The sequence below is a fragment of the Bolinopsis microptera genome, chromosome 1, assembly GCF_026151205.1.
Source record: "Bolinopsis microptera isolate Bmic1 chromosome 1, MBARI_Bmic_1.0, whole genome shotgun sequence".
Lineage (NCBI taxonomy): Eukaryota > Metazoa > Ctenophora > Tentaculata > Lobata > Bolinopsidae > Bolinopsis > Bolinopsis microptera.
Window position 1 is genome coordinate 6,547,053 of NC_087072.1, and position 24,497 is coordinate 6,571,549.

The 24,497-nt window shown below is 38.9% G+C and overlaps 3 protein-coding genes across 5 annotated transcripts in view; 1 reads left to right on the forward strand and 2 right to left on the reverse strand.

The window, feature by feature from the left end:
* Positions 1-25: 25 nt before the first annotated feature.
* Positions 26-14,314, forward strand: LOC134825878 (calcium-transporting ATPase type 2C member 1-like). 2 transcript variants are annotated; one of them, XM_063838066.1, is made up of 19 exons: positions 26-239; positions 374-459; positions 3,689-3,778; positions 3,959-4,056; positions 4,182-4,290; positions 4,506-4,724; positions 4,860-5,005; positions 5,130-5,314; positions 6,614-6,930; positions 7,062-7,218; positions 7,433-7,524; positions 7,684-7,807; positions 8,031-8,134; positions 11,558-11,639; positions 11,916-12,066; positions 12,265-12,381; positions 12,925-13,072; positions 13,525-13,620; positions 13,765-14,314. In XM_063838066.1, the coding sequence occupies exons 1-19, from the start codon at positions 74-76 to the stop codon at positions 14,041-14,043; spliced, it is 2,766 nt and encodes a 921-aa protein (XP_063694136.1). In that variant the 5' UTR covers positions 26-73; the 3' UTR covers positions 14,044-14,314. The 2 variants fall into 2 exon arrangements, with proteins under 2 accessions (XP_063694136.1, XP_063694137.1); XM_063838067.1 differs by lacking the exons at positions 26-239; positions 374-459 and adding an exon at positions 3,298-3,557 and having other exon boundaries at positions 13,765-14,292.
* LOC134820658 (solute carrier family 35 member F2-like) lies at positions 8,275-9,932 on the reverse strand. Its single transcript, XM_063831165.1, has 3 exons — positions 9,844-9,932; positions 9,542-9,646; positions 8,275-9,359 (listed from the first exon to the last, which is right to left on the reverse strand). Exons 1-3 carry the CDS (start codon positions 9,889-9,891, stop codon positions 8,457-8,459), a joined length of 1,056 nt encoding a protein of 351 aa, XP_063687235.1. The 5' UTR covers positions 9,892-9,932; the 3' UTR covers positions 8,275-8,456.
* An 8,626-nt stretch (positions 14,315-22,940) lies between the features above and the next one.
* Positions 22,941-24,497, reverse strand: part of LOC134819030 (uncharacterized) — a 69,179-nt gene continuing 67,622 nt past the window's right edge. For both annotated transcript variants that reach the window (XM_063828794.1, XM_063828801.1), the window contains exon 6: positions 22,941-23,303. In XM_063828794.1, coding sequence (XP_063684864.1) covers positions 23,185-23,303 — 119 coding nt within the window. In that variant the 3' untranslated portion in view covers positions 22,941-23,184. The remainder of the gene's footprint in view (positions 23,304-24,497) is intronic.

The following is a 24,497-nucleotide window of genomic DNA, read 5'->3' on the forward strand; positions in this document are numbered from 1 at the left end:
TAAATAAATCCGTCGCTTCAGATGATGGCTTTTGGAGGAAATAAAGGATGAACCTAACCCATCCTCCATCTCCATGGACCTAATGTCCGATACTGATCCTCAAACATCCAGGACCGATTGGTCCAGTAGGATGGTGTCCCAGCAGAGTGTGCCACAGGCAGCGCACGCAGCCACTGTGCGCGCAGATGATGTCTGCTTAGAGTGGAACAGCGACCCCAACTTAGGGCTCTCTCCACCAGGTTTATTGTTATCATTTAATTCCAAGAGAGGAAGCAATTTGAGACATCGTGTGACGTGTTGAATGTCGAATAAAATTTATTCTGATAAGTAGACCGGTTTTATCAATATCACAATAATTTTCGATTTCTTTCAGACGCAGAGAGGCGCCAAAAGACTCATGGAATGAATGATTTTGGAGAAAAGGAGGAAGAGTCCCTAATTATTAAGTACCTTAGTGGCGTAAGTATCTTATTTTATTATCAAAATTAATGTTACTTGATTATGATTTATGTATATTGTATAATCATTTATTTTATTTAACGTATTCACTATTCACGTTACATTCTTATGACATCAGATGACCAACTGAAAAGACTGATTTAGACACAACTACATGGCACTGACAGAGTTAATGTAAAAATTATCGACAGTTGATCAGTGAGTGTATTCGTGCACGTGAGCCTCAATTGTCCATTGATCCCCTCAATAGAGTAATCTTGGTATAGTCCCCGTACGTCGGTGTGTTGGATTAAGTGTTTCCAGTAATTATTGTTACTAGCAGGAACCCGTCTAACCCTAAAGTGGTGTCAAGACTCAAGAGACTAAAATGATTATTACCTATTTAATTCGCGTTTTTGACACCACTTGGGGGTCCAAATTTTGGGCTCTAAAACTCCTATTTCTTGGCCAATTTTTTATTTTTTCATGCTGATTTGAAGGCCATTAAAGCATTTGACCCAGTCAAAAAAGTTTCAGTTGTATATCTTTTACGGTTTTTGCGGAAAGTCGTGTTAAAGTTGATGCCGTGGTGTCAGTAAAATGGCACGGATAAATAAATATATATATATATATCGTCTCGCTTTATATATAGTAAGATAGTCTTTTATTGTTTTATTGTGTAATATCGTTACATTGATTGTGTTACTCATAGAAAATTTGCTGCTAATTGTCAATATTTCGCATTGTTAATTATTCATCTTGTTTATGATACATCTTGTTTCTCTTTGTTTTGTATAAAATATAATATGGTTCTCCTCGCCCTAAAACACGGTGAATGGTGACCACCCACCTAACTATAAAATCCTGTCCCTACACATATTATATGTACATTGTACCTTCACGTCATCTTTAGCTTTCCTTTTGTAAATACTTCATGATTTATGCTCACTACAACACTATTGGTCGTTTCAAAGTAAAGGTGAAAGGACTGGGCTTCTCACTATAGCAGAGATTAATGAGAGAAAGTTTATTAATCATTTGAACCTGGAACATTCTCTAGAGAGGTTTGAACCGTTACGTCACATTACTATGGCTTCGGTCACGGTATTGCTATAGCCGTTAGGGGGATAAATGGTGGGAATACTGGTATCATTAGTAAATTGCAGAAGAAAATGTCATCACGGTATTGCTCATAATATGATAATATGGAGTTGTGATATTTTATTGTGTCTCTTTTCGAATTTTTTGATGGCATGATATCAATTTAATGGAGACTGTAGATAATATTAGTCCAATATAGTTTTATAATGTGCTAACTGCTGTTGGACCCTATATTCAAAGTGTTTTAGGTTCCTTAACATAATCATGATAAGTTACGCTATGTGTCCAATCTCATACTTTGAATAATTGTGTTGATATTGTTTCGCTGTTTTCTCATCTCATTTGTTTCATTCTGGAAACAATACCTCATCTTTGACAACATTACCATGATCAAATTGTCTGACTGAATAGATGTGGATTCTCGTGGGGAGGTGAGATACATTTGTTTACTTTTAATAGTAAGTACCTGTTCAGCACAAGAGAGAGGTGATGCACATTGCACATTTGTTTCATGAGATGAACCGAAGGATCAAAATATATGTTGCTTGTTGCTCGTATTAACTGTAAAACATCAATTTTGAGGGATAAGGAAGTGTTTCGTGGGTTCTGAGACCACGTTAAATCGATTTCTCGTGCAAAGTAAAATTAATTCCCTGTTTTCTTTAGTCAGCTTTAAAGTAGGAAAATCAAAGAATCTAACGTCGATACCAAACCGATTATTGAGCGATGATACTTGATAGCCAAGTAGTTGATTCCTGGGTTGCAGAGTCTGAGTCCTCCTAATTCCTCAGTATTTGAATGTGGTTTTTGTTCTCGTTCAGTTCTGTCCATATTTCTTCGTGTTATGTTAAAAGTTTTGAAGTGTCCTGTTGTCCTTAACATTTGTTTGCACCGTGATCGAGTATTTGTTAGTACCGTCTAGTTAGAACGAACCCGCGTCACGTGATGCGTCACGTACCGTCTAGCTAGGGTGTTCGGCTCCAATCTTGTCCTTGTGGTCATCTCTGATACCTCATTATATATATTAAACAACGTCATAAAACCTCTTCAGGCACGTAGACAGGGGGGGGGGGGCTAGGGGGGCGGCAGCCCCCCGGAAAAATTCGAACCCCAGAAAAAAGATAAGCCCCCTAGTCCCCATGGTCGCCTGGTAACTGGGCCGTGTTTATGACTGCAGTCAGCCAAAGATTCGAACTGTGGATTAGTAAATATCTGTCATAAAATACAAGCAAACATTCTAGAAGACTTCTATAAATAGTCAATAGTGTCCCCTAGACCGTAGGAAATGTAAAAATCTTAAGACGATGAGGCCTGAGTAAGTCGTAAATTCTGATTGGAGAATGCAGATTGCTGTTGTGAAGTTACCAAATTTACGTGAGTACTTGATTCTTTTCAATCCCAGTTTATTGCTGTCCTACAAATTTCTTTAATGCCAAATGTCGTCTAAAACACCCTGTTTCGCAAAATTTTTCCGGGGGGCTGCACCCCCTAGCCCCCGCTGCACCCCCTAGCTCCGCCCCTGGACCCCGCTGGGGGCTGCGCCCCCAGACCCCTGCCACAGCTTGCTCGCTTCGCTCGCTGCGCAGCTGGATAATTGGACGCGTCGGCTCGCTTCGCTCGCCGACAGCCCCCTCAAAGAAAAATCCTGGCTACGTCCCTGAACCTCTTACCACATGAATTAATGTTCGATGTGATCTTAGATCAAAAGAGTTCGAAATAAATGAAATTTGAGCTGATCTAACCTTAACCAACACCTAAAGCTAAATGTAACGCTCTGAGACATGTGGTGAGGGATAAGGAATATGGGGTATAATCAAATCCCAGACAAATCTGATAGTGAAGATAAGCCCGCCCAGCTCGTGATCTACGGCAAAGATGATCATTTCAAGGAAGCCACCAAGTCCTGCAATTCTTTAGAGTCACTTACGTTGGATGAGGTGACGGATATCAGAGAGGAGTATGGTTGGAATGAGTTTGTGTCGAAGCAGCCTCATGTGGCCCTTAAACTGATCGAGGCGGTAGGTGTTACCCTAGTTTCTCATAGACTGACATGACTTACAGATTTACCGACATATTATCACTTTGACTGACACCTAATTAAGTTTTGTGACTGTGTATTATTATACTCAGTATATAATCTTTGTCTCAGTTCAAAGATCCCCTGATCATGATGTTACTCGCTTCTGCTGTCATCTCAGTCGCTACTCAGCAATATGACGATGCTATCAGTATCACCGTGGTATGTCCACTTTAATGTAGAAATTTTCAAAGATTATGTGCTATTTGAGCTAAGAGCTGTCACAATACACGACATGATTCACGGTACATTAAGAGGATTGAAGCGGGTAGCGTGAATATTCTATCCATGCGCCATTATGTATTGTTTCCTCAAAAGGAACGTTGTAAAGAATAATTTCAGGCGGTGATAATTGTAACACTAGTGGGGTTTATCCAAGAATATCGGTCAGAGAAATCTCTTGAAGCCCTTAACAACCTTGTCCCGCCTATCGCCCACTGGTTGGTTCATGGTTATTGGAATTTATCTGAGAATAATCGTTTTATTTTATGGCTATCTATTGTCGCGAATAAAGATTATCTTTTTTCATGCATTGAATTTGATTAATGTAAGATTATGATCGCAGTGTCAGAAACGGAATGAAACAAGATCTGTTAGCCAGAGAGCTGGTACCTGGTGACATTGTAGAGATAGGACTTGGTGACCGAGTACCCGCTGACGTCAGACTTCTTCAGGTAATATACATATTACATGTAGTTTGAAGAAGAGTTTAGGAGAGTAAAATGATTCATTCTGTAGGATCATCACTTAGTTTTGATAGATGGTTTTGGATCTTAAAATTGAATATTTTCCACTAAAACAGGACATAAGGGTCGGCTACATTACAATTATCTTCATGATATGACTGTAGTCTGTAAAGTAACGTTACTGAGCCACCCTCTATCTTCAGTGCACCGGGTTAGAACTGGACGAGTCCTCCTTCACCGGAGAAACCACCCCCTGTCGGAAACAGAGCGACCCAGTGGTCGCTAACAAAGGGGAACTGGCTGAGCTCACCAACATTGCCTTTATGGGCACTCTCGTGTGCAATGGGCACGGCAGAGGAGTGGTTATTGGCACTGGATACAACACTCAGTTTGGAGAGATTTTCACTCTTATGGAATCAGAGGTCTGGGATTGATTTCAAGACAATAAAAATTTCTTGCGTTATTTTTATACGAGAAGCTCCATTTGAGAGATTTGATACTATTTTTAATAATGACTTTGACAAGTTGCCGACTGTTTGTTGATTTTTAACCGTCAGGAAACGCCAAAGACTCCTCTACAAAAGAACATGGACAAACTAGGAAAGCATTTGTCCCTCATGTCCTTCGCTATAATTGGAATGATATTGCTAGTTGGCTTCCTCCAGGGTCAACCCTTTCAACAGATGCTAAATATAGGCGTCAGGTATTTAAGTTTATTTTTAATCGACCCCAATCATCAGCAGACAAATTTTCCTTGAAACTAGACAAACTTAATTTTAATCGCTGTCATGACACTAAATTATCTAACCCTCTACTTAACCCCACAGTTTGGCGGTAGCAGCTATCCCTGAAGGACTCCCCATAGTGGTTACAGTGACCCTGGCACTAGGCGTCATCAGAATGAGTAAGAAGAAAGCAATCGTCAGGAAGTTACCCTCGGTGGAGACTTTGGGGTGTGTCAATGTGCTGTGTGTAGATAAAACCGGTACCCTCACTAAGAACGAAATGACCGGTAAGATTATTTACCTCAATAAGATTGGGGAAGTTGGTCGTTTAGCTCCGGACAGTCTATGCAACGTCTATGCAACGTCCGTGCAACAACAAAAGAACCGTCTATGCAACGTCTATGCAACGTCCCTGCACAATGAACACTCTATGCACACTCCCTGCACGGTCAGTCTATGCAACGTCTATGCAACGTCTATGCAACGTCCCTGCACAGTACCATATGAACACCGGCTACTAGCCGGCTACTAGCCGGCTAGTAGCCACTTTTGTAATAACAGCTCCTCAACTTCACATTAACAACCGGCTACTAACCGGCACTTGAAAAGTGGTCACTAGCCGGCTACTAACCGGCTACTAGCCGGCTAATGACCACAAAGTGGCTACTAACCGGCTACTAAGCGGTCACTAGCCGGCTATTAGCCGAGCTCTAAAGCAGACCTATTAGTAGCCGGTTCTAAACCGGCTACTAGCCGGCACTTGAAAAGCGGTCACTAGCCGGCTACTAACCGGCTACTAACCGGCTAGTAACCACCAAGTGGCTACTAACCGGCTACTAACCGGTCACTAGCCGGCTCTAAAGCAGACCTATTAGTAGCCGGTTCTAAACCGGCTAGTAGCCGGTTAGTAGCCACTTGGTGGTTACTAGCCGGTTAGTAGCCGGTTAGTAGCCGGCTAGTGACCGCTTTCTAAGTGCCGGCTAGTAGCCGGTTTGGAACCGGCTACTAGTAGGTCTGCTTTAGAGCTCGGCTAATAGCCGGCTAGTGACCGCTTAGTAGCCGGTTAGTAGCCACTTTGTGGTCACTAGCCGGCTAGTAGCCGGTTAGTAGCCGGCTAGTGACCACTTTTCAAGTGCCGGTTAGTAGCCGGTTGTTAATGTGAAGTTGAGGAGCTGTTATTACAAAAGTGGCTACTAGCCGGCTAGTAGCCGGTGTTCATATGGTACTGTGCAGGGACGTTGCATAGACGTTGCATAGACGTTGCATAGACTGACCGTGCAGGGAGTGTGCATAGAGTGTTCATTGTGCAGGGACGTTGCATAGACGTTGCATAGACGGTTCTTTTGTTGTTGCATGGACGTTGCATAGACGTTGCATAGACTGTCCGGAGCTAAACGACCAAGTTGCCTAAGATTGTTTATCGCAATTCATTTATAATTGAATTTGTAAATTTATAACTAAACTGGCTGTAAGATGTTCCAGATATCTCTATTTTCTAGAATACTGAATGTCGACAACGACCAATTTTGGCCATCATTTGCATTCATTATCCAGGCCTCTTGTATCATTGTTGCTCCATCCTTCAGTGACGGAAGTGACTACCAGCAGTGATAACACCTATAAGTTATCGGGTACGGGCTACTTTGAGTCAGGTCAGCTTTTCCTAAACGAAAAGGTTCTTACGAGATGTCCTGAAGATCTGGCTGTGATAGCAAAAATCGGTTATCTGTGTAACAACTCCCAAATAACTGACCGGGAAATGTTCGGTAACCCCACTGATGGAGCTCTCTTGGCTCTATCGCAGAAACTAAACATCGCGATAGAGGACACTGCCAGATTAGAGGAGCTTCCCTTCACTCACGAGAGAAAGTGGATGGGCGTGAAGTGTGTTTCCAAATCTACGGTAACGGGATTTTAAATTCTGAACCCTTTTATTTTTCCAGAATTTTGAACTATATCCAACTTAGCAAATGCAGTCGTTGATGGTTTCATGATTGCTAAAGTAAGGAGAATTATGACTGTCAACTATTTTAGAGTGACAGCGGTATTTACTACGTAAAGGGAGCGACGGAAAATGTCCTGAAAGTGTGCTCCCATATACTGATAGATGGAGCTCTCCAGTTATTAAACGCAGAATCCAAAGATGCGATTATAAATGTAGTGCAGGAAAAAGAGGACAGGGGCATGAGAAGTGAGTTCTTTTTAACTCTAAATTTTTCTAGTCAGCGGACTCGCGCTGTGCATTTTTACCTTCAAATAGTTATACAAAATAAAGTAACCCCAAAGTAACTTTTTGATCGCCTATATGGTTTTCATTTTTAAGACGTAATTTGCTGAGCATGTTAGTCGCATAATATATGTTGATACAAAATTTTGTGATTCTTTTTCAATGAAGTTTCCTGCAGCCTTGTCTTTATGCTACGGAGGCACGATGAATAGTCTCGTCTACGTTGGCAACGTTGGTATTGTGGATCCTCTCAGAAACGAAGTTCCAGACGTGAGTTTTCTGATTCAAGTGTCATAATTTGAGAGTGGTGTAGAGAAAAGTCGACTATTTTACGATAGCGTCATCAAAAGGTCTGCACAAAACACCGAATAATGTATCTGAGACCCTAGCTTTCCCCAATAGGTTCTAATATTAGTTCGATTTTTGCAGACAATCCATGAACTACATGCCAATAGCATAAACATAAAGATGATCACCGGAGACTCCAAGAACATTGCCATTTCTATCGGCCAAAAACTTGACATCTACAGAGGGAGTGATACAGCCCTTAGCGGTGAGTAAAGAACAAAACCATTAAATGAGGTCTATTGATAATATAATATGAGAGTTTTCTAGGCCTTTCGATTCCCTTCTATTTGATGGATTTTTCTAGATTAACTATCATGGTGTAAGTATTTGTAATTTTATATGTATTAATTAAATCAATGTACATACAACAACTATTATATATAATAATAAATGTTGTACATTTATTTAATTAATGTTATAAATACCAGGAGATATGATAGACGGAATGAGCACGGAACAGCTTTCCGACGCCATCAAATCAGTTTCTATCGTATACCGCTCAACTCCCAGGCACAAGATGAAGGTTATCAAAGTAAGTGTCCCCCCCCCCCCCCCCGTCCCCCCCCCCCTCCCCGTAGTAAGTCGGTACTCTAACGTTTCTTGCACTGGCGTGATTAAGGTACCAAAGTTTTCACTTTACCATGACAATGGATTCAGATAAACACAAATTGTCACGAATTAGACGATTTCAATATATTCAACATATTTAATAAGGTATTTTCAAGTACCCTATAAAAGTTAAAGAACTAAGTTAAAAGTTACGAAAACAACACCACTGATATTAAAGTATAATGAAAAAGCCGCTAGGCAGTGTCCTCTGATAAGATTTAAGAATTCTACACTAGTAAACACCATCATGACGGTACCTCACACTTCAAAAAAGAGTCAACGTCCAAGTTAATGTCCTTATCTGAGTATGTCAATAGTGAGTCCGAACTCTCGTCGCTGAATTGAACTTCTCCCTCTTTTCCATCTCCTTTAAGAGTGTAGATTATGATGCCGACGCAAGTTATCCCCATCCCTGCCATATAACAGGCATCGTAGGACAGCTTGAAGAGGTGAACCCCTGCCACGGCTGCATAGAGGTCCGCAGCCAGGATATTGATAGTCGCGGCTCCGCTTCCAAACTTCAGAAGCATTTTGGGCATGATGGAGTAAAAGACAAACTGGGAGACTCCCAAAGCTACCATATACAATGTTATGGTTGGATTATTGCTTACAACTTTTATTAAAATTCCACCCTCCAGAGCCGCTACCTTCACAAGGCTGAGCCCTATCGCATACCAACATACCGTTCCCATGTACTCGTAAATGCCCGCTTCCTCAATGATCCACTCCTGACATATAGTACTGACTCCGAAGAGCAAAGCTCCCAATGCACACATGATATCTCCTTGTATATTGGCAGAGTCCTTGGGATCGTAGTCACTGTACACAATCAGCATCACACCCAGAACAGAGAGAAGTATGGCTCCGTACTGGTACCAGTTATACGCTTTGTGCATGAAGAACCTGGATATTATGATAACAACTGGTATGGATAAACAATCCAGCGATTGAACGCTGGTTAAGGAGGTAAGGTTGTAGGCCTTGTAGATCCAGTACCAGGCCTCAACGTCTATGATTGCGTTTGCAAAACACTTGATACCCATTCTGGAGAGATGGAGGGAGAGTCCGTGTTTCTTAAATTGGTAAAGTCCGTATGTGAGGCAGATGAAAATGTAGTTTAGGGCAGTCTGACAGGCTGGGAGAGATTCCTGAAATAGTTGTTTTGATAATTAAGAGATTCCTGAAATAGTTAAGTGTTTTGAGAGATTTAGCGCTAGAATGATTTTTCGTATTAAGAGATACTGAGATTTACGTAGGAGTTAATATAGAAAATAGATCTAAATATGCATAAATCTGGAAATATATATCCATAAAAGCGGTAGCTTCTTACCGTGGATTTGGAAGTGATGATTTGGTTGAAAATGCCGGAGAGGGCATTACAGAAGGCTAGCAGCTGCCCAAAACACAAGGCTTTGAGTGCCCATTTGATCTTAGTCTGGGAGTTTTACCATGTTTAAAATTCAATGCTCGAAGAAAATAATATGACATCTAATTGCTGATTTGATTACTCATAGTTATATACATAAGGTGCAATACACAAGAATTTCAAATGAAATGGCTCGGTAAAAGATTTAAAATTAGGCTAACATAAAATATGATGTAGTGCTTTATAATAAAGTGGTTTTTACTTACAGAGGAGCATTCTGGATCAGTTGTTTTGTCTTTGTCCCCATCACACATGCCTGCCAAAAAGAATTTGTTGCAGCTGATTCAACTAGAGGAAATGCAAGTTGCTAGCGCGTATTTTTAACTTGCTGCAGCTTTTATTAGCAAGCAAAAGGTTTAAAATATTTTCGTTATGAATGAGCTTTAACATATTTTAATTTTTAATGCAATTGAAGTAGTAAAAAATGGGCGGGATAATAATGAACACTTGCTAAAATGGTAGCTTTACTTAGCAGTAAATAGCACTATTCTAGTATTCTTGTTGTTATGCCATCAAAGCTAAGTAAACGATAATACAATGTAGTATACAATCTAGTATGCATTTATGCACTTTTGTCTATATTGCCTTAACAAAAAGCAAAACAGCCATGATATCTTAGGTAACAACATTTTGAAATTTCGAAAGTGTGAATATTCGAATAAACATAAATTTACAAACTATTAACTGTAATCCCCCTGTAATTCAAACCTGCACTACAAAAATGCAAACATGCACGCTTTGTACATTATGCAAGATTACAAGACCCTTAGTTACTAATACAAGCAAAGTCTCCGAATGAAATTATATTAGGACAACGAAAGGTGTGTACTGTATAGTACGCACGTGTCACTCAGGGGGTAACGCCGCAAGATGTGGTTTGTGTTTATTCGAAAGTTTGAAACAGATTTTAGCAAAGAAAAGTTATTGAAATATCGAGGAATATAATATTCAACATGAGACGGGTGTTTGACGTACAAATTGGCTATACTGAAAGTTAAAGCGAAGAAAACCGACGAAAATACAGAATTGATAGAACCTGGATTCAGTTTAGCCTCAATTTACAGTGGTTCGAATACTTCTGAAATGTAAACATATCAGTGATTTTAAAGGAGTCGTACGTATATGATCGAGCTATACTATTTTGTTCTATCTGAACATGTTAGAAAGATCAGATTATCACTAGATAATATTACTGAGAATTAGAAGGTTTTTTAACACAGTTAATCCTAACAAACGTTCCCAATCATACGGCCAAAAATCGCAATCGTACGAGTACCATGTCATTACCAAATACACAGTACAACTGTAGAGAGAGTTAGGTTCAACACTCGGCAGAGAGACAAAGGAATGTGGCCATGATCCAGGATTGCATAGACAGAGATAGAGTTAATGCACCGTTCAAAGGGGGCTAGTACATTGCAGAAGCAGAAATCATGTGTATATGTTACTGACGAGGATTGTGAAACTAAACGCTCTGCAGTTTAGGAACTGGAAACAAGAGTTAAACAAGTAAAAGCTTTACACAAGAATGAGAAGTGAGAAGTGAGATGCAGTGATCAGTTATGTGTTCCCTGTATCTAGATCTCAACAGTCATCTCACAAGTACAGTGCTGTGGTAAACGGTAGTTATATTGAAACCGAAGGGCTATTCCATAGAAACATTTTAGCTACCCGATATCAAAATTCGAAGAATCTCAAATAAATTTTTGATTTCAACCCTTGAGTATGAAATCCAGTGTCTCATTTTTTTCGTTTGAGAAAAAGGTTTAAAACGGCAAAAAAATGGTAACAAATGGACGGGATAATAACCAGCAAGCCTCCCAGTGCTCGTAGTCGTACTATGATGTCTGGTCCGGTTCCTTGTCGATTTAATACATTTTTGTTGCAAAATATGAAATAACTCCCGTTTTAAATTTGCAGGCACTACAATCGAACGGTCTGATCGTAGCGATGACTGGGGATGGTGTAAACGACGCGGTTGCTCTCAAATGTGCTGACATTGGTATGTCTTGTAATTTAACATATTATTCCCTGGCTTGTATTACTACAATCAGACCACACTAACTAAATTATTCTGCTCACAATTCACAGTCTACAATTATTCTATGTCGTCTTACTCGGAAGAGCTTGGAAACGCCCAAAACTGACTAAGCATATTCGTTAAATCAGTTTTGCCCTTAATCAGTAATGTAACTTTATCACAAAAATGCAGTCAGGTTATATCAAGTACTCGAAAGTCGAAATGTTCGTCTGTAAGACTATCAGCTTCCTTTTACAGGTATTGCCATGGGCAAGGGCACAGATGTATGCAAGGAAGCTGCAGAAATGGTCCTTGGTAATGATGACATGTCTGCAATCGTGGAAGCTGTCAGGGAGGGCAAGAACATCTTCCTCAACATCAAGAACTTTGTTCGCTTCCAGCTGAGCACGTGAGTATAAAGCTGCTCATGTTGAACAGCATATCCCATGTTGTTACCCGGAGTAACTTATCTCTATTTACACGTGCTGGTTACTAATAGAGACTAAAAAATATAAAAGAAGTGTACAACTTGATATGGCTAGTTTGAAGTATACGATTTGTTAATATTTTCCCTTAAGCCTGATTACTGACATTCGGTAATTTGCAGGTCCGTGTCGGCGCTAATGATGATCGCAATTACAACATTCTGGAACATTCCCTCACCCCTTAATCCCATGCAGATCCTCTGGATTAATATTATCATGGACGGTCCCCCAGCTCAGAGGTTTATATATCATGTTTTCTCACTCGATGCTGTCTGTTTGTTTGTTATTTTTTAACTGTCTCACTCTCATGACTGTCTTTGTCTATTTGTTGTGTTCTCTGTGTGTTATTTACGAACGTAGATCCTTCTTCGTAAACTACGGTATTCCAATCCTCTTGCAACATTATCTTAGAGAAGAATTGTATTTTTTTATCTTAACTGTTACAAGCTCAATTTGACCACGCCTATTCCCTCACTAGAGTTGAGCTCTCAATTTTATAAAATGATGGATTAAAAAGTTTAAATGTTGAGTAAAAGAGTTGAGGGCTTGCTTACTATGTACTTGTGTTAACTCATAATGCACTGTGCACACTACAAAGTAAAATTTGGGGGTCGTTTATATAATAAGTAATCACTAAGGAGGAGGGAGGAGTTTATAAATAATTACGCTAGTTTAATTTAACACAATAGTCATGTGTAAAACTAATAACGGAGTGGGGGTTAAAAATTTGCCAAAAAGTGATAACGTAATATGTAAACCCCCTTAAACTAACTGCCGCGCAGTTTGGGCGTGGAGCCGATGGACAGTGGTGTGGTAAACTCGCCACCTCGACTACCCAAGAAACAGGTGGTAGATCTGTACATGCTGGCTCGGGTTTGTGTCTCTGCCGCTGTTATCATCTCGGGGACTCTGTGGGTCTATAAAAATGAAGTGAGTATTACACCAGTGTGAACTGTGAAACTGCTGTGTGTTGGGTTACTGAGCATTTCATGTAATCACTATCAGGACCTTCTTAAATGAAGCTTTCTTTTAAATGGATTATAATCTTCAGTAAGTGATGTCTTGCTTTAAATCTACATTCAATCGGGATTAAAATCTCTCTTCTTATCGCAGCCTTAGATTTTAAACTGAGCTGTTTCTGAGAAATCTTAAGCACTTTTTCACTTTTATATTTGCTCAAAACGTAGCTGAAACGCCTACCATGATTTCAAAGAAAGCCTTCAATTGTGCATGATCACTCTTGTATCTATTTTTGATGAGTTAGTCATGGAATTCCTTGATTTCGTTTGCTGAATCGTGTCATAAGTCAAATCGTATTCCCTAACTTGAAGAGAAGTTATTTAAATTCCAGTTGGATAACCTGTTACTAAGTTGTGTTTTAGATGGTTGACGGTCAGGTGACAGCACGTGACACGACGATGACATTTACCTGTTTCATCTTCTTCGACATGTTCAATGCTCTGTCTTGTCGGTCGTTGGTTAGTATGGAGTACTCAGCTCCTATTTATCCACATTATTTTCTTAGTTCTTCAATCTCAGTCAAATAACAATTTGCTGCAATAAGAACTGCGTGTTACACACTTCTAACATTATTTTTGATCCATAAACTATTCTGCTTTCAGACCAAATCAATACTACAAATAAATCTGTTCGGCAACACGACTTTTCTCTTCGCAATCTCTGCATCTATTCTCTCGCTATTTGGACTCATTTATGTTCCCTTTTTACAGACCATATTTCAAACCGAGGCTCTTGCCTTTGATGACATTATCATGCTTGTTTGTTTGAGTAGCAGTGTCCTTATCGTCGACGAGGTCTTCAAACTATTATTAAGAGTTTTTGGAGGTGATAAAAAATTGACTGCTAACACATCAGAAGACACTAAACACTTAATACCGTAATCTTTCACAGATTATTTAACGGTTATTTTATATGCTATTGATTGAAGGATTTAACGCATTATTGATAGTTTATAGTTCTTTCAAATGCATTTCACATTTGTGAATATTTATTGTAGCCGTTTCGTTTTATGATCAATGGAAATTAGAAATAACTTAACTTTTTACTGAAGCACAAGAATCCAAAGATTGTGAAGTTAATGACAGTGTTTTTCAATCATATTCATGACTTTGATCCAAGTTTTATCGGTTAAATGCAAGTACTAGCGATTACAATCACTAATAAATTAATCGTAGACTCGAAAATCTCGAAAACAGACAAAAGGCTAAACTGTATAGCAGCAAAATGATCTGCGGAGGCAGGGCAGACTGCACGAGTAATTATGGAACATGTATGTTCTTAGTTCTAATTATAAAATGTATCCTTTATATTACTACATAAAGGCACCAGTTAGTAATACGGCATGTTTTTTGCAAACTAAGCGGTACTACAATCTGTATCTGTCTCCAAAGAGGCGAGTTGCAGCAAATTATGCCACAATATGTGGTGAATGTGAATATGCGGCTAATTTTTATAATTGTAATAAATTACATGGCACAGGTTGCTGCAATGGGAACGGTCAATGATCCACTACATTTTAGATTACATGAATATGAGCAAACGAGCTGCTGTGTACAAAGTGCAAAGTGTAACCAAACTCAATATCTGTCACTGACGAAATAAATGACTTGTCTCCTACCCAGCTGTCCCAAGTTGAGACATTCGGCAGGGAACCTAAATACATATCACACCTACTTTAAAGTACTAGACTCAATAAGTTCTCAATCGGAGAATGAAATATCTTAGTTTGTAGAATTAAAATCTGCCACATGTATCAAAGTAAAACTAAACAGTTACAAATACAATATCCCAAGTTTTTGTGTTAGAACGTTGGTATCCAAAATGAAAATATGTGGCCTAACCTTAAGTAAGAAATTTCGGAACAAAATGCGGGGAATTAAAAACTAAACGTACCAAAACTATACTCTAGTTGAACTCGATCCTGGACGTCCCCCAATAGTAATACAACCGCAACCACAAATCCTGTAACTGCCACAGAACTCTAGAAAAGGGATAATATGAAGAATGGGTATTATGGGTTGGGGGCCCTACCCTACTAGGGCATCATTACTCACAAGAGGTCACCAATTATGTGTTCAGCACCTGATTTATCATTATCATGATTATATTTGCTATTACCATCGGTCTGAGGCTTCTTTTAATAAGGCTAAGTGATATGTATCTGGGCAGTGTGTGTTGTTGATAGGTTGATTACTTTTGGATTAGGAATTGTTGGATTATAATTTTATTCTCGTCATCTTTTATGTCAAGGTTGATAGAGATATAGAATAAATTATAATTTAAAATTCGTTGTGAATCTTGATTTGATGGCTCTCAATCTAAAAGATTTAGAATTTATACCTAAGAAAGTACATTTTCATTTATACTTCGTTCACATACCACAGTACACTGAGGACGAAATAGGGAACTATGCACTAATGTAATAAAAAATATAAATAGTCTAATATGGTTAACGTAAGTACTCTAGTAGCAGAGTGCAGTTGAGTATGTACTTCGATGTACACAATTTTTGACAACGCAAGTCGTTAGTTATACAGTGTTATAGTGTAGTCATTATGCCTCGAGATCATCTAGGTACGCAATTTGTCTCGCTAGTTCTAGTTCTACAAGTACAGGGCAAAAGTTCTAAATAGCCCTCAGGCGCATATATTGTGAAAATTTATGTCTCAGTTCCTGAACGTTGCATAAAATTCTTATAGATCGGTGGTCATACATCAGAATTCCGACGGCAGAATTCAGACGATTTTGATGATTTGTCAATCAAAATTATATTTGGATAAATCAATATTAGTTGTAAATAAGTTCATACAATATCATTATAACTTTAAATCAGTAACTGTCACCCTGGAGCAATAAAATAATTTACATTTAGAGAATATTTCCAGCAGCAATTGCGAGTCGTTTCTTCTCGAGCGTGCTAAATCACTCTACAGTCGATCTTCGAGATTGTTCTAAAAGGACCCTCAACAGTTGTAATCAACTTCAATCGATGTATTTTCGGACGCTGATTCCGAATCACCCCCATGACATAGGGGTAAAATGCTCACCTGACGAGATATTGGCGAAAATCTGTCTCGATCACGTGATATGACCGTATAAGGAAGTTAGTCTAATTTCTCGTTACGGTCAGGGTTTCAGCATATGCTTTTGCTAAGGATTGGGTTAGGGTTAGGGTTCAGTGGCGTAACTTAGGGCCCCGCAGACCCCGCTGTGCGGGGGGGCGCCGTATAAGGGGGGCGCAATTTTCCTGAATTTTAGGCCCTTTCACTGAAAAAACGCCTTGTTTGTGTATTTCCCTGTCCAATTTAGCGTTCGGTCGACGCGAAAAAATATTTGGGGTACCCTTTTTTGCTTCAGGGGGGCGCAAAAAGCCTTAGGGGGCGAGAAAAAAAGTACCCGACCTTTTTTTTTTTTTTTTTTTTTTTTTTTTTAAGGGACACAAAAAATTTTAGGGGGGGCGCTTTTTGTCACTGAGCGGGGGGGGGGGCGCCAAAAGGCAAAGTTACGCCACTGTTAGGGTTGGGATCAGATTAGAGGGTTAGGGTTTCGAATAGTCGTTCAGGAGCAGCTAGAGAACGGGTTGAAAAAGTCACGTGACAGTCGAGTGTAGACTGTATAGTGTAGAGTGATTAATCATCATCCGTTTCTTCTCCAGAAAGTCACTCTGCTTGAGGAGTGACTTACCAAGCGAAAACGGTCATCGCTCGTGCGCGCAGCGAACTAGCATGAGCCTAATTATTGTAGTTCGCGGTATAAAGAGGTGCAGTATATATTAATATACAGTTTCGACTGTTATTATAAAATTATTAAACAGTCAATTGTAATATAAATTTAATTAATTATTGCGCCCATTATTATGTCCACCCAGAATTATTTTTGTCTACGTACGTTATGTCCACCAAAATAAGGTCTGGTAAGGTGTGTTGAAAGTGCTGACAAAGGGGTTGTAAAGATTGTTTTGTAGTATAAAGGTATAACTATAGTTTAATGTTAATCTTGTAGTTAATTCCTTGACCTTCTAGGATATTATGTAGTTATTTATTACAACCGTAATGATTAGGGCTAATCTCACAGTCTATGTTTAAAAATTAATTATAATTAATATTTACCAAAATTGGGTAGAGTGGACTGTGGCCAGTGTCTCTATCTTTTCAACATTAATTTGATTTTAAATTACAGCCGTTCTCAAACGTAAAATGGTACTGAGAATGACATTTATCGCTCGCTTTTCACATTCATTTAAAAAGGTCTGAATAATAAGCACATTGTGTCATTGTTCAACATTTCTCAAATTAAAGGCAGGTACGGTAAGATTAAATATGTTTTCCAAAGAAATTTTTGGAAACTTTCATCAAAATTTCCAGAATTAAAAACAAAAAAGTTTCCGAAATTTTGTAAAATTAGTCCGAATCAGGAATAAAACATAATATCAAGGCACGCAGTTTGTAATTGTAGTTATATATTTGGATCTGTTAAAAGCGCACGACAATCTGTTGTGAAACAGGGGATCCAGAAAACCCAGTCCCCGATACTCCTGAAACTTTAAAAAAAATTTACAATCGATTTGGTCAACATCTAGCCGCCCTGCAAAATTTCATATCTCTAAGTCTAACTCAGTTTTAACATGGTTTTTAAGGCACCTGAATATGGCGATTTTGGGTTTTTACCGAATTTCGTATAACATTAACAGTGCTGGCGCGTATTTTGCGCAAATTTCTTAAAAACCTCCACATATTCTTATTTCTTTCATCTTTGACATTGAATTAGAATGTTTTGAACTTAAAATATGCCTGCTGAACGACTTTCGATGAGTCTTATAAATGCCTGGAATTGAAAAACAGTAAAGGGAGTAACTAGTAAAGTGAGTGTAATGGCGGCGGTCGTGCTTGCCAGCACTGTGATAACAGTCAACAGTGCTACTTCTAAGTGCTGTCGTGTAATTTATGCAAATTTCACGAAAAAAAACTTTCAATTATAAGAGAGAAATCCTAGAATGGTGACTACTGAGAGTAAGAGTAAGACGTGGAATTTGTCGTTCAACGCCGAGCAAGAATCAGGAAATAAACTAATTGTTAGACTGTAAAGTCAAAAGTGTAGTAACTCTGTCACTGGTCACAGTGGTACTTTTATGTGGTTTTTATGCGCGGAGCTTAGCCTGTCACTCGCGCGTATCTTCGAACAGTAGAGCCTGTAATCCCCAGCTAAATATGATGCGGTGAAACATTATAATTATAAACAATAGACCGAGATTATTAGCTGCTCCTTCGAAGGATCCTACAAAGAATCCTTGCGAATATGTAACACTGACTAACACGGGGAAACTTTTGTTCCACTTGTCTCATGATGTCCTGCTTTGTAAAAATTATTCTAACGGGAACTAATTGAGACAGGATAGCTACGATGATCGAGGTGCACTGCGGATTATAGTTGTCTTTATAGTCGGATCCCAACCGTTCTAAAAGGCTATCTCGTTAGCTTTTCGTGTTAAAAGCGATTTCTCAACGGTTATCACCTCTCTAGATGATTCTTAAAACATTTGGACTTCATTGCATTTTTGAAATAAATGCAATGAGGGCGTTTTCGGCCACACCCCTTTTCAGGGTTTCGCGGTCAATCTAATTTTTGTATTTCAGCCCAGGAAGGTTTTAAAGACTATTCCGATACACCAAAATGTGCCTAATAGCCACATTTATATACAACTTATGAAGCAACATATACCTTAAAATGCTTCGTTTCGGAAATATGGCCGAAAAACGGTTTTTGGCTTGAAGCAGTTCATATTTTCCGTGATTTTTGGCATTTTCGCCTAGGAAGGTCGCAGAGACTATTCTGATACACTAAAATGTACATAATGGCCACATTTATATACAACTTATGAAGCAACATATACCCTAAAAGGCTTACTTTCGGAAATGTGGCTGAAAAACGAATTTTTGCCGAGCGAACAAGACAGTATTCACAAATGGGCTATTGGACTGTTAACTAAAAAGGTCTTAAAGAAGATTCATGAGGAACATAGCATTTGTCACAAGATGTAAGATGACTCACTTTGTGTCCAGAAACACCTACAAAAATTGGAGAATGATCTACTTTATTGGGCATCTCTCTTAATGCTTTAATGGGCCAGGACAGCAGCATATTTGTGTCTTACGAAAGGGCAATTTTTCAAAATTACGGTTTCTTAAGGTCAAAGGATCGGCTGCTAACAGCAAATTGTTCGCAATTGCCGACTCATGTACATCATATACTCAAAAACGCTCACTTTAGGAGTCATTAGTAAATAACTACTACATGATTTGTGACAACCCCAACAATTTTTCCTTGGCACCAATTTAAATAAAATGTGTTTTTTTTTTTTTTTGAAAATTCAATTAATCATTATATATATAAATCAAGCGTTACATTTCAGCCATGCAAAATTACAATGACATATTTTGATATACAAATTGATGAATGGTACTGCAATATAAGTTGGCTAATGTTTGGCCGGATGACTACTAACGAGAAAAATAAACTTGATTAAACATAATAATTAATTCGGCTGAACCAACACATAGCTAGAGCCACATTAACGTTGTTGACCAAAATTCAATTTCAAACTTTTTATTTATATTCATGCCATGAAACCATGATATATGTACCAAGAATACCGCACCTAAAATAAATCGGCACTGGATCCGGGCCAGATTGTTGCTTGACAGCTGACCAGTACCCCACTTTAAGTGCCTCGACCAATATTGATCTGTAATCCCTGGATTGAGATCTGTTGGCCGCAGTTTAATTTAGTTAATTTCCTATAATACCGCAGTGGTTTGGTTCTCACTTCAGAATGACCCCATATTCTTTTTTTTGTCGCATAGATTTTCCCATTGTATGATAATGCGTGTGATTCCCTCGTTTTTTAATCAAGTGGTGACTGGCTAGTTCTTCTGTTATTACAGCTGCCTCGAGATCTTATCTGGGGCATGGGCACTAACTAAGAACATTAGAACTGTAATTCTAGAACCTCATATTAAGGTTACTTGGCAGAATAGCATTAGCAGGGTTCAAGATTTGACTGAGGGCATTCAGGTAACATACCAGGTTCATATCACCAGTTGAGGTGGATCTTAATTTCGGCATGCAATGCCTTATAAGTTATAAGCTTATAGTAGGATCACGGGGTTTATATAATAGAAGGTCTCGAGATGCTGATTTAGCTATTTAGGTTTCACATGTGAAATTTTTCCAGCTTTGGGTAAAGTGCTAAAGTGGATTTTAGAGCGGGGAGGGGGTCTAAATGACCAAAATCTGAACGATCTCTTACTTACGGGGCACTAGTACTACGGGACAAGGGACGGATATCGGGCCTAGTAGCTGTTTTCTAATGAGAGGCTGGGGTATGGACCTAGATGGTCAACGTGAGGATAGCATGAGGATTTAGGATGCTCTGCCTGCCTTTCGTGGGGTCTTGTAACCCCGAAAGCTGGTATATCTTATCTAAATTAACCTTGGTTACATCCCGTTTCGAATATATAATTAGATTTATAGGTCCAATATCAAGCAAGAGTCTGATCTACGGTACTGATGTTACACTTACATGATCTCCGACGCAATGATCTCCGAAGTCCGATCTTAAAGTTGGATCTCAGAGCCAAAAAGAGGAACCTACGCCTTGGTTCCTCTCTTTGAGAGTCAAACAGGAAATTCGGTGTTATCAACTCAAACTCGGATTCGTAGCTCAATTGAAAAACCAAAGAATAAAAATCTGAATGAATTTCCCGAAATCCTAAAATTAATATCAGGTTGTATTCGATTCAGTGGCCCAAACTCCAGTTTGGGCTTACGAGACTTAAGTTCAAGTCGAGGAACACTTTGATTCAGCATGATCCTTGTCTAGTTGGAGTTTTCGCACATCATGCATCTACTAATCACTCCTAAACTGAGAGTTTTAGAGTCGAATCTCGAACCCTGCCATTCAGTCAAGTAATCTTAATCTGAAGTTCTAGAATTACAGTTCTAGTGTTCTAGTACTAATGTATTAGTGCCCTAGATAAGATCTCGAGGCAGCTGTAATAGCAAAAGAGCTAGCTAGTAACCACTTGATTAAAAAACGAGGGAATGACACACATTATCATACGATGGGAAAATCTATGCGAACCAAACCACTGCGGTATTACTATTTAAATGGTAAATGAGCTAAATTAAACTGCAGCCAACAGATCTCAATCCAGGGATTACAGACCAATATTGGTCGAGGCAGTGAAGTCAATTATAATTATAAAGTGGGGTACTGGTCAGCGGTCAAGCAACAATATGGTTTTATGGAATGAATAAATTAAAAGTTGAATTTTGGTCATTACATTTTGGCTAAATTGGTGCCAATGAAAAATTGTTGGAGTTTTCACAAATCATGCAGTATAGTTAAACTTATTTACTAATCACTCCTAAAGTGAACGTTTTTGAGTATATGATGTGCATGAGTCGGCAATTGCAAACAATTTGCTGTTAGCAACTGACCCTTTGACCTTTACTTTGACCTTTACTAAAGAAACCGTAATTTTGAAAAATTGCCCTTTCGTAAGACACAAATATGCTGCTGTCCTGGCCCATTAAGAGAGATGCCCAATAAAGTAGATTATTCTACAATTTTTGTGAGTGTTTCTGGACACAAAGTGAGTCATCTTACATCTTGTGACAAATGCTATGTTCCTCATGAATCTTCTTTAAGACCTTTTTAGTTAACAGTCCAATAGCCCATTTGTGAATACTGTCTTGTTCGCTCGGCAAAAATTCGTTTTTCAGCCACATTTCCGAAAGTAAGCCTTTTAGGGTATATGTTGCTTCATAAGTTGTATATAAATGTGGCCATTATGTACATTTTAGTGTATCAGAATAGTCTCTGCGACCTTCCTAGGCGAAAATGCCAAAAATCACGGAAAATATGAACTGCTTCAAGCCAAAAACCGTTTTTCGGCCATATTTCCGAAACGAAGCATTTTAAGGTATATGTTGCTTCATAAGTTGTATATAAATGTGGCTATTAGGCACATTTTGGTGTATCGGAATAGTCTTTAAAACCTTCCTGGGCTGAAATACAAAAATTCGAGTGACCGCGAAACCCTGAAAAAGGGTGTGGCCGAAAACGCCCTCATTGCATTTATTTCAAAAATGCAATGAAGTCCAAATGTTTTAAGAATCATCTAGAGAGGTGATAACCGTTGAGAAATCGCTTTTAACACGAAAAGCTAACGAGATTCCGTTTCGTCCCTGACTATTACATATTATACATAATATTAATAATATTAATCTGAATTACAATATAAAATTGTATTAGTATTAAACGTTAACCTCGAGAAATGGCCCGAGATTGATGGAATAGATACATAGAATAACAAATGATATGATTATTTTACTAAAACCCCTAATTGGGTAGCGGACCCCTGCCAGTGCCTCTCTCACCCAAATAATTGCAATTGGAAATGCAATTTATTTTGTGCAAATTTCTTAAAAACCTCCAGATAACTATTTCTTATTCCTGTCATCTTAGATATTGAATTAGAATGTTTTGAACTAAAAATAAACCTGCTGAACGACTTCCAATGAGCATTATAATGCCTGAAAAACAGTAAAGAGGGTATAATAGTATGGGAGGTATAACTATAAGGACAACGGTCATGCTTACCAGAACTGTGACAAACACGAAATTAGTTCTTTAGATTCTACTTTATGACCTAAATTCAATCCACTTGCAATATACTTCCACTTTCCAGATTGAGACAAAGAAGAAAATATGCAATCAAGCGAAATACTATAAAATAGCGTGATTGTATTTTCAAATTACACCTGAGCATGCCTGATTAACTTAAGAGTAAAACTAAATTTTAAATTACCATAAATAACAAATTATTATCTCGGGCTCAAAACAAATGCCATTAAAAATAAACTATTAACAAATTTTGAGTCATCGTTTGTCCAATGACCACTAATTGCCGAACTCCTCTCATTTTCCGACCAGTTTAATGATCCTCGTCCACTTACACCTATTTATCAGTATCGAGGGTGCTTGTTGAGGTGTCCACTCTCATTGGGTATTGCCTGGTCCCGTCCGTGTAACCAAGTGATTCGTTTAGCGGCATACCTGGAGCATATCCTGACACACCTGCAACAGAAAACACTTTTTAATACTTTCTACCTACTCGCATGTCAAGCTAACTTGACGTACGATCAGTTCTCAAATTTATTGGTTGGATGACTTAATATTAGCTTTACAAAACAAAACATCTAACCCATACAGCATAGTTGTATTCATAATTCTTGATAATAAGGTTTAGTGATACCGTCAGATTATATTATATACCTAAATCATGTGGCCACAGTTTCATTTTCACAACAAAAATGATTTCAGAAGCTATTCAATGAGTATCAGAAATTGTCCGATCCTTGACAATACTAAGTTTGATCTTAGTGAAGAGCCTGATCCTTTTGTTACAACAGAAGATAATGAGAGGATTGGCTGACGACATGACAAGAGGTGTGATGTAGTAGAGGGAAATGTTGCTTAAAATGGGGGACTCCTCCGGGTTCTCCACAACCCCCGAACTCCAGTCTATCCTCCTCCCCCCGACAGCCCCGACTATCATCACCGTGATAGACACCACCGTGTGGACACTGATCACAAGGTTCATTATCAGTATTGTGATTATACTTTGTCTCGTGTGAGCTGCTGTTGCGGGGTGAAAGGACCGGTTAAGTCTGATCGTGGTGATAACGGATACTATGAGTCCGAACCAGGCATGTGCGATGATAACCCAGTGGGCTGCGAGGGTTAGGAACCCGCAGCCGTCTGTGATTACAGTTTGGAAGTTTGTTGACCACTGCGAAGTTGAGAGAGGACATCTTAAGACACTCCACGTGACCGCTCCCAATATGGGTCCCACTGAAAAGAAAACAAGGTGTCCTATTAGAACTTTGTTCTTGATTCTCATCATGGGATACCTGATTCTGAGCCATCTGGTTACTGCCAACATTGAGGTTAATATCGCTGAAGCTCCACCAAGAGTTCTGAATAGGACGAAGTGTATCTGATCTAGTCTTGTTGCTGGACGAAGTAGAGGTTCTGGTGTCGACTTGGCGAGGGTGATGAACATTATTATCGGGAATGTGATGTTTGTGAGGAAGTCTGACACTGAAAGGAGGCTGAAGAGAAGGGAAGATGCCAACACATTTGAACTGAGCTTGGGGAATCTAAACCAGAAAACTAGAGGATTGAGGATAGTTGAGGTCACAAATACCAGGATGCATATCATCATGAAGATATAATCCAATATCCTGCTGCTAAATATCGCCATTTATT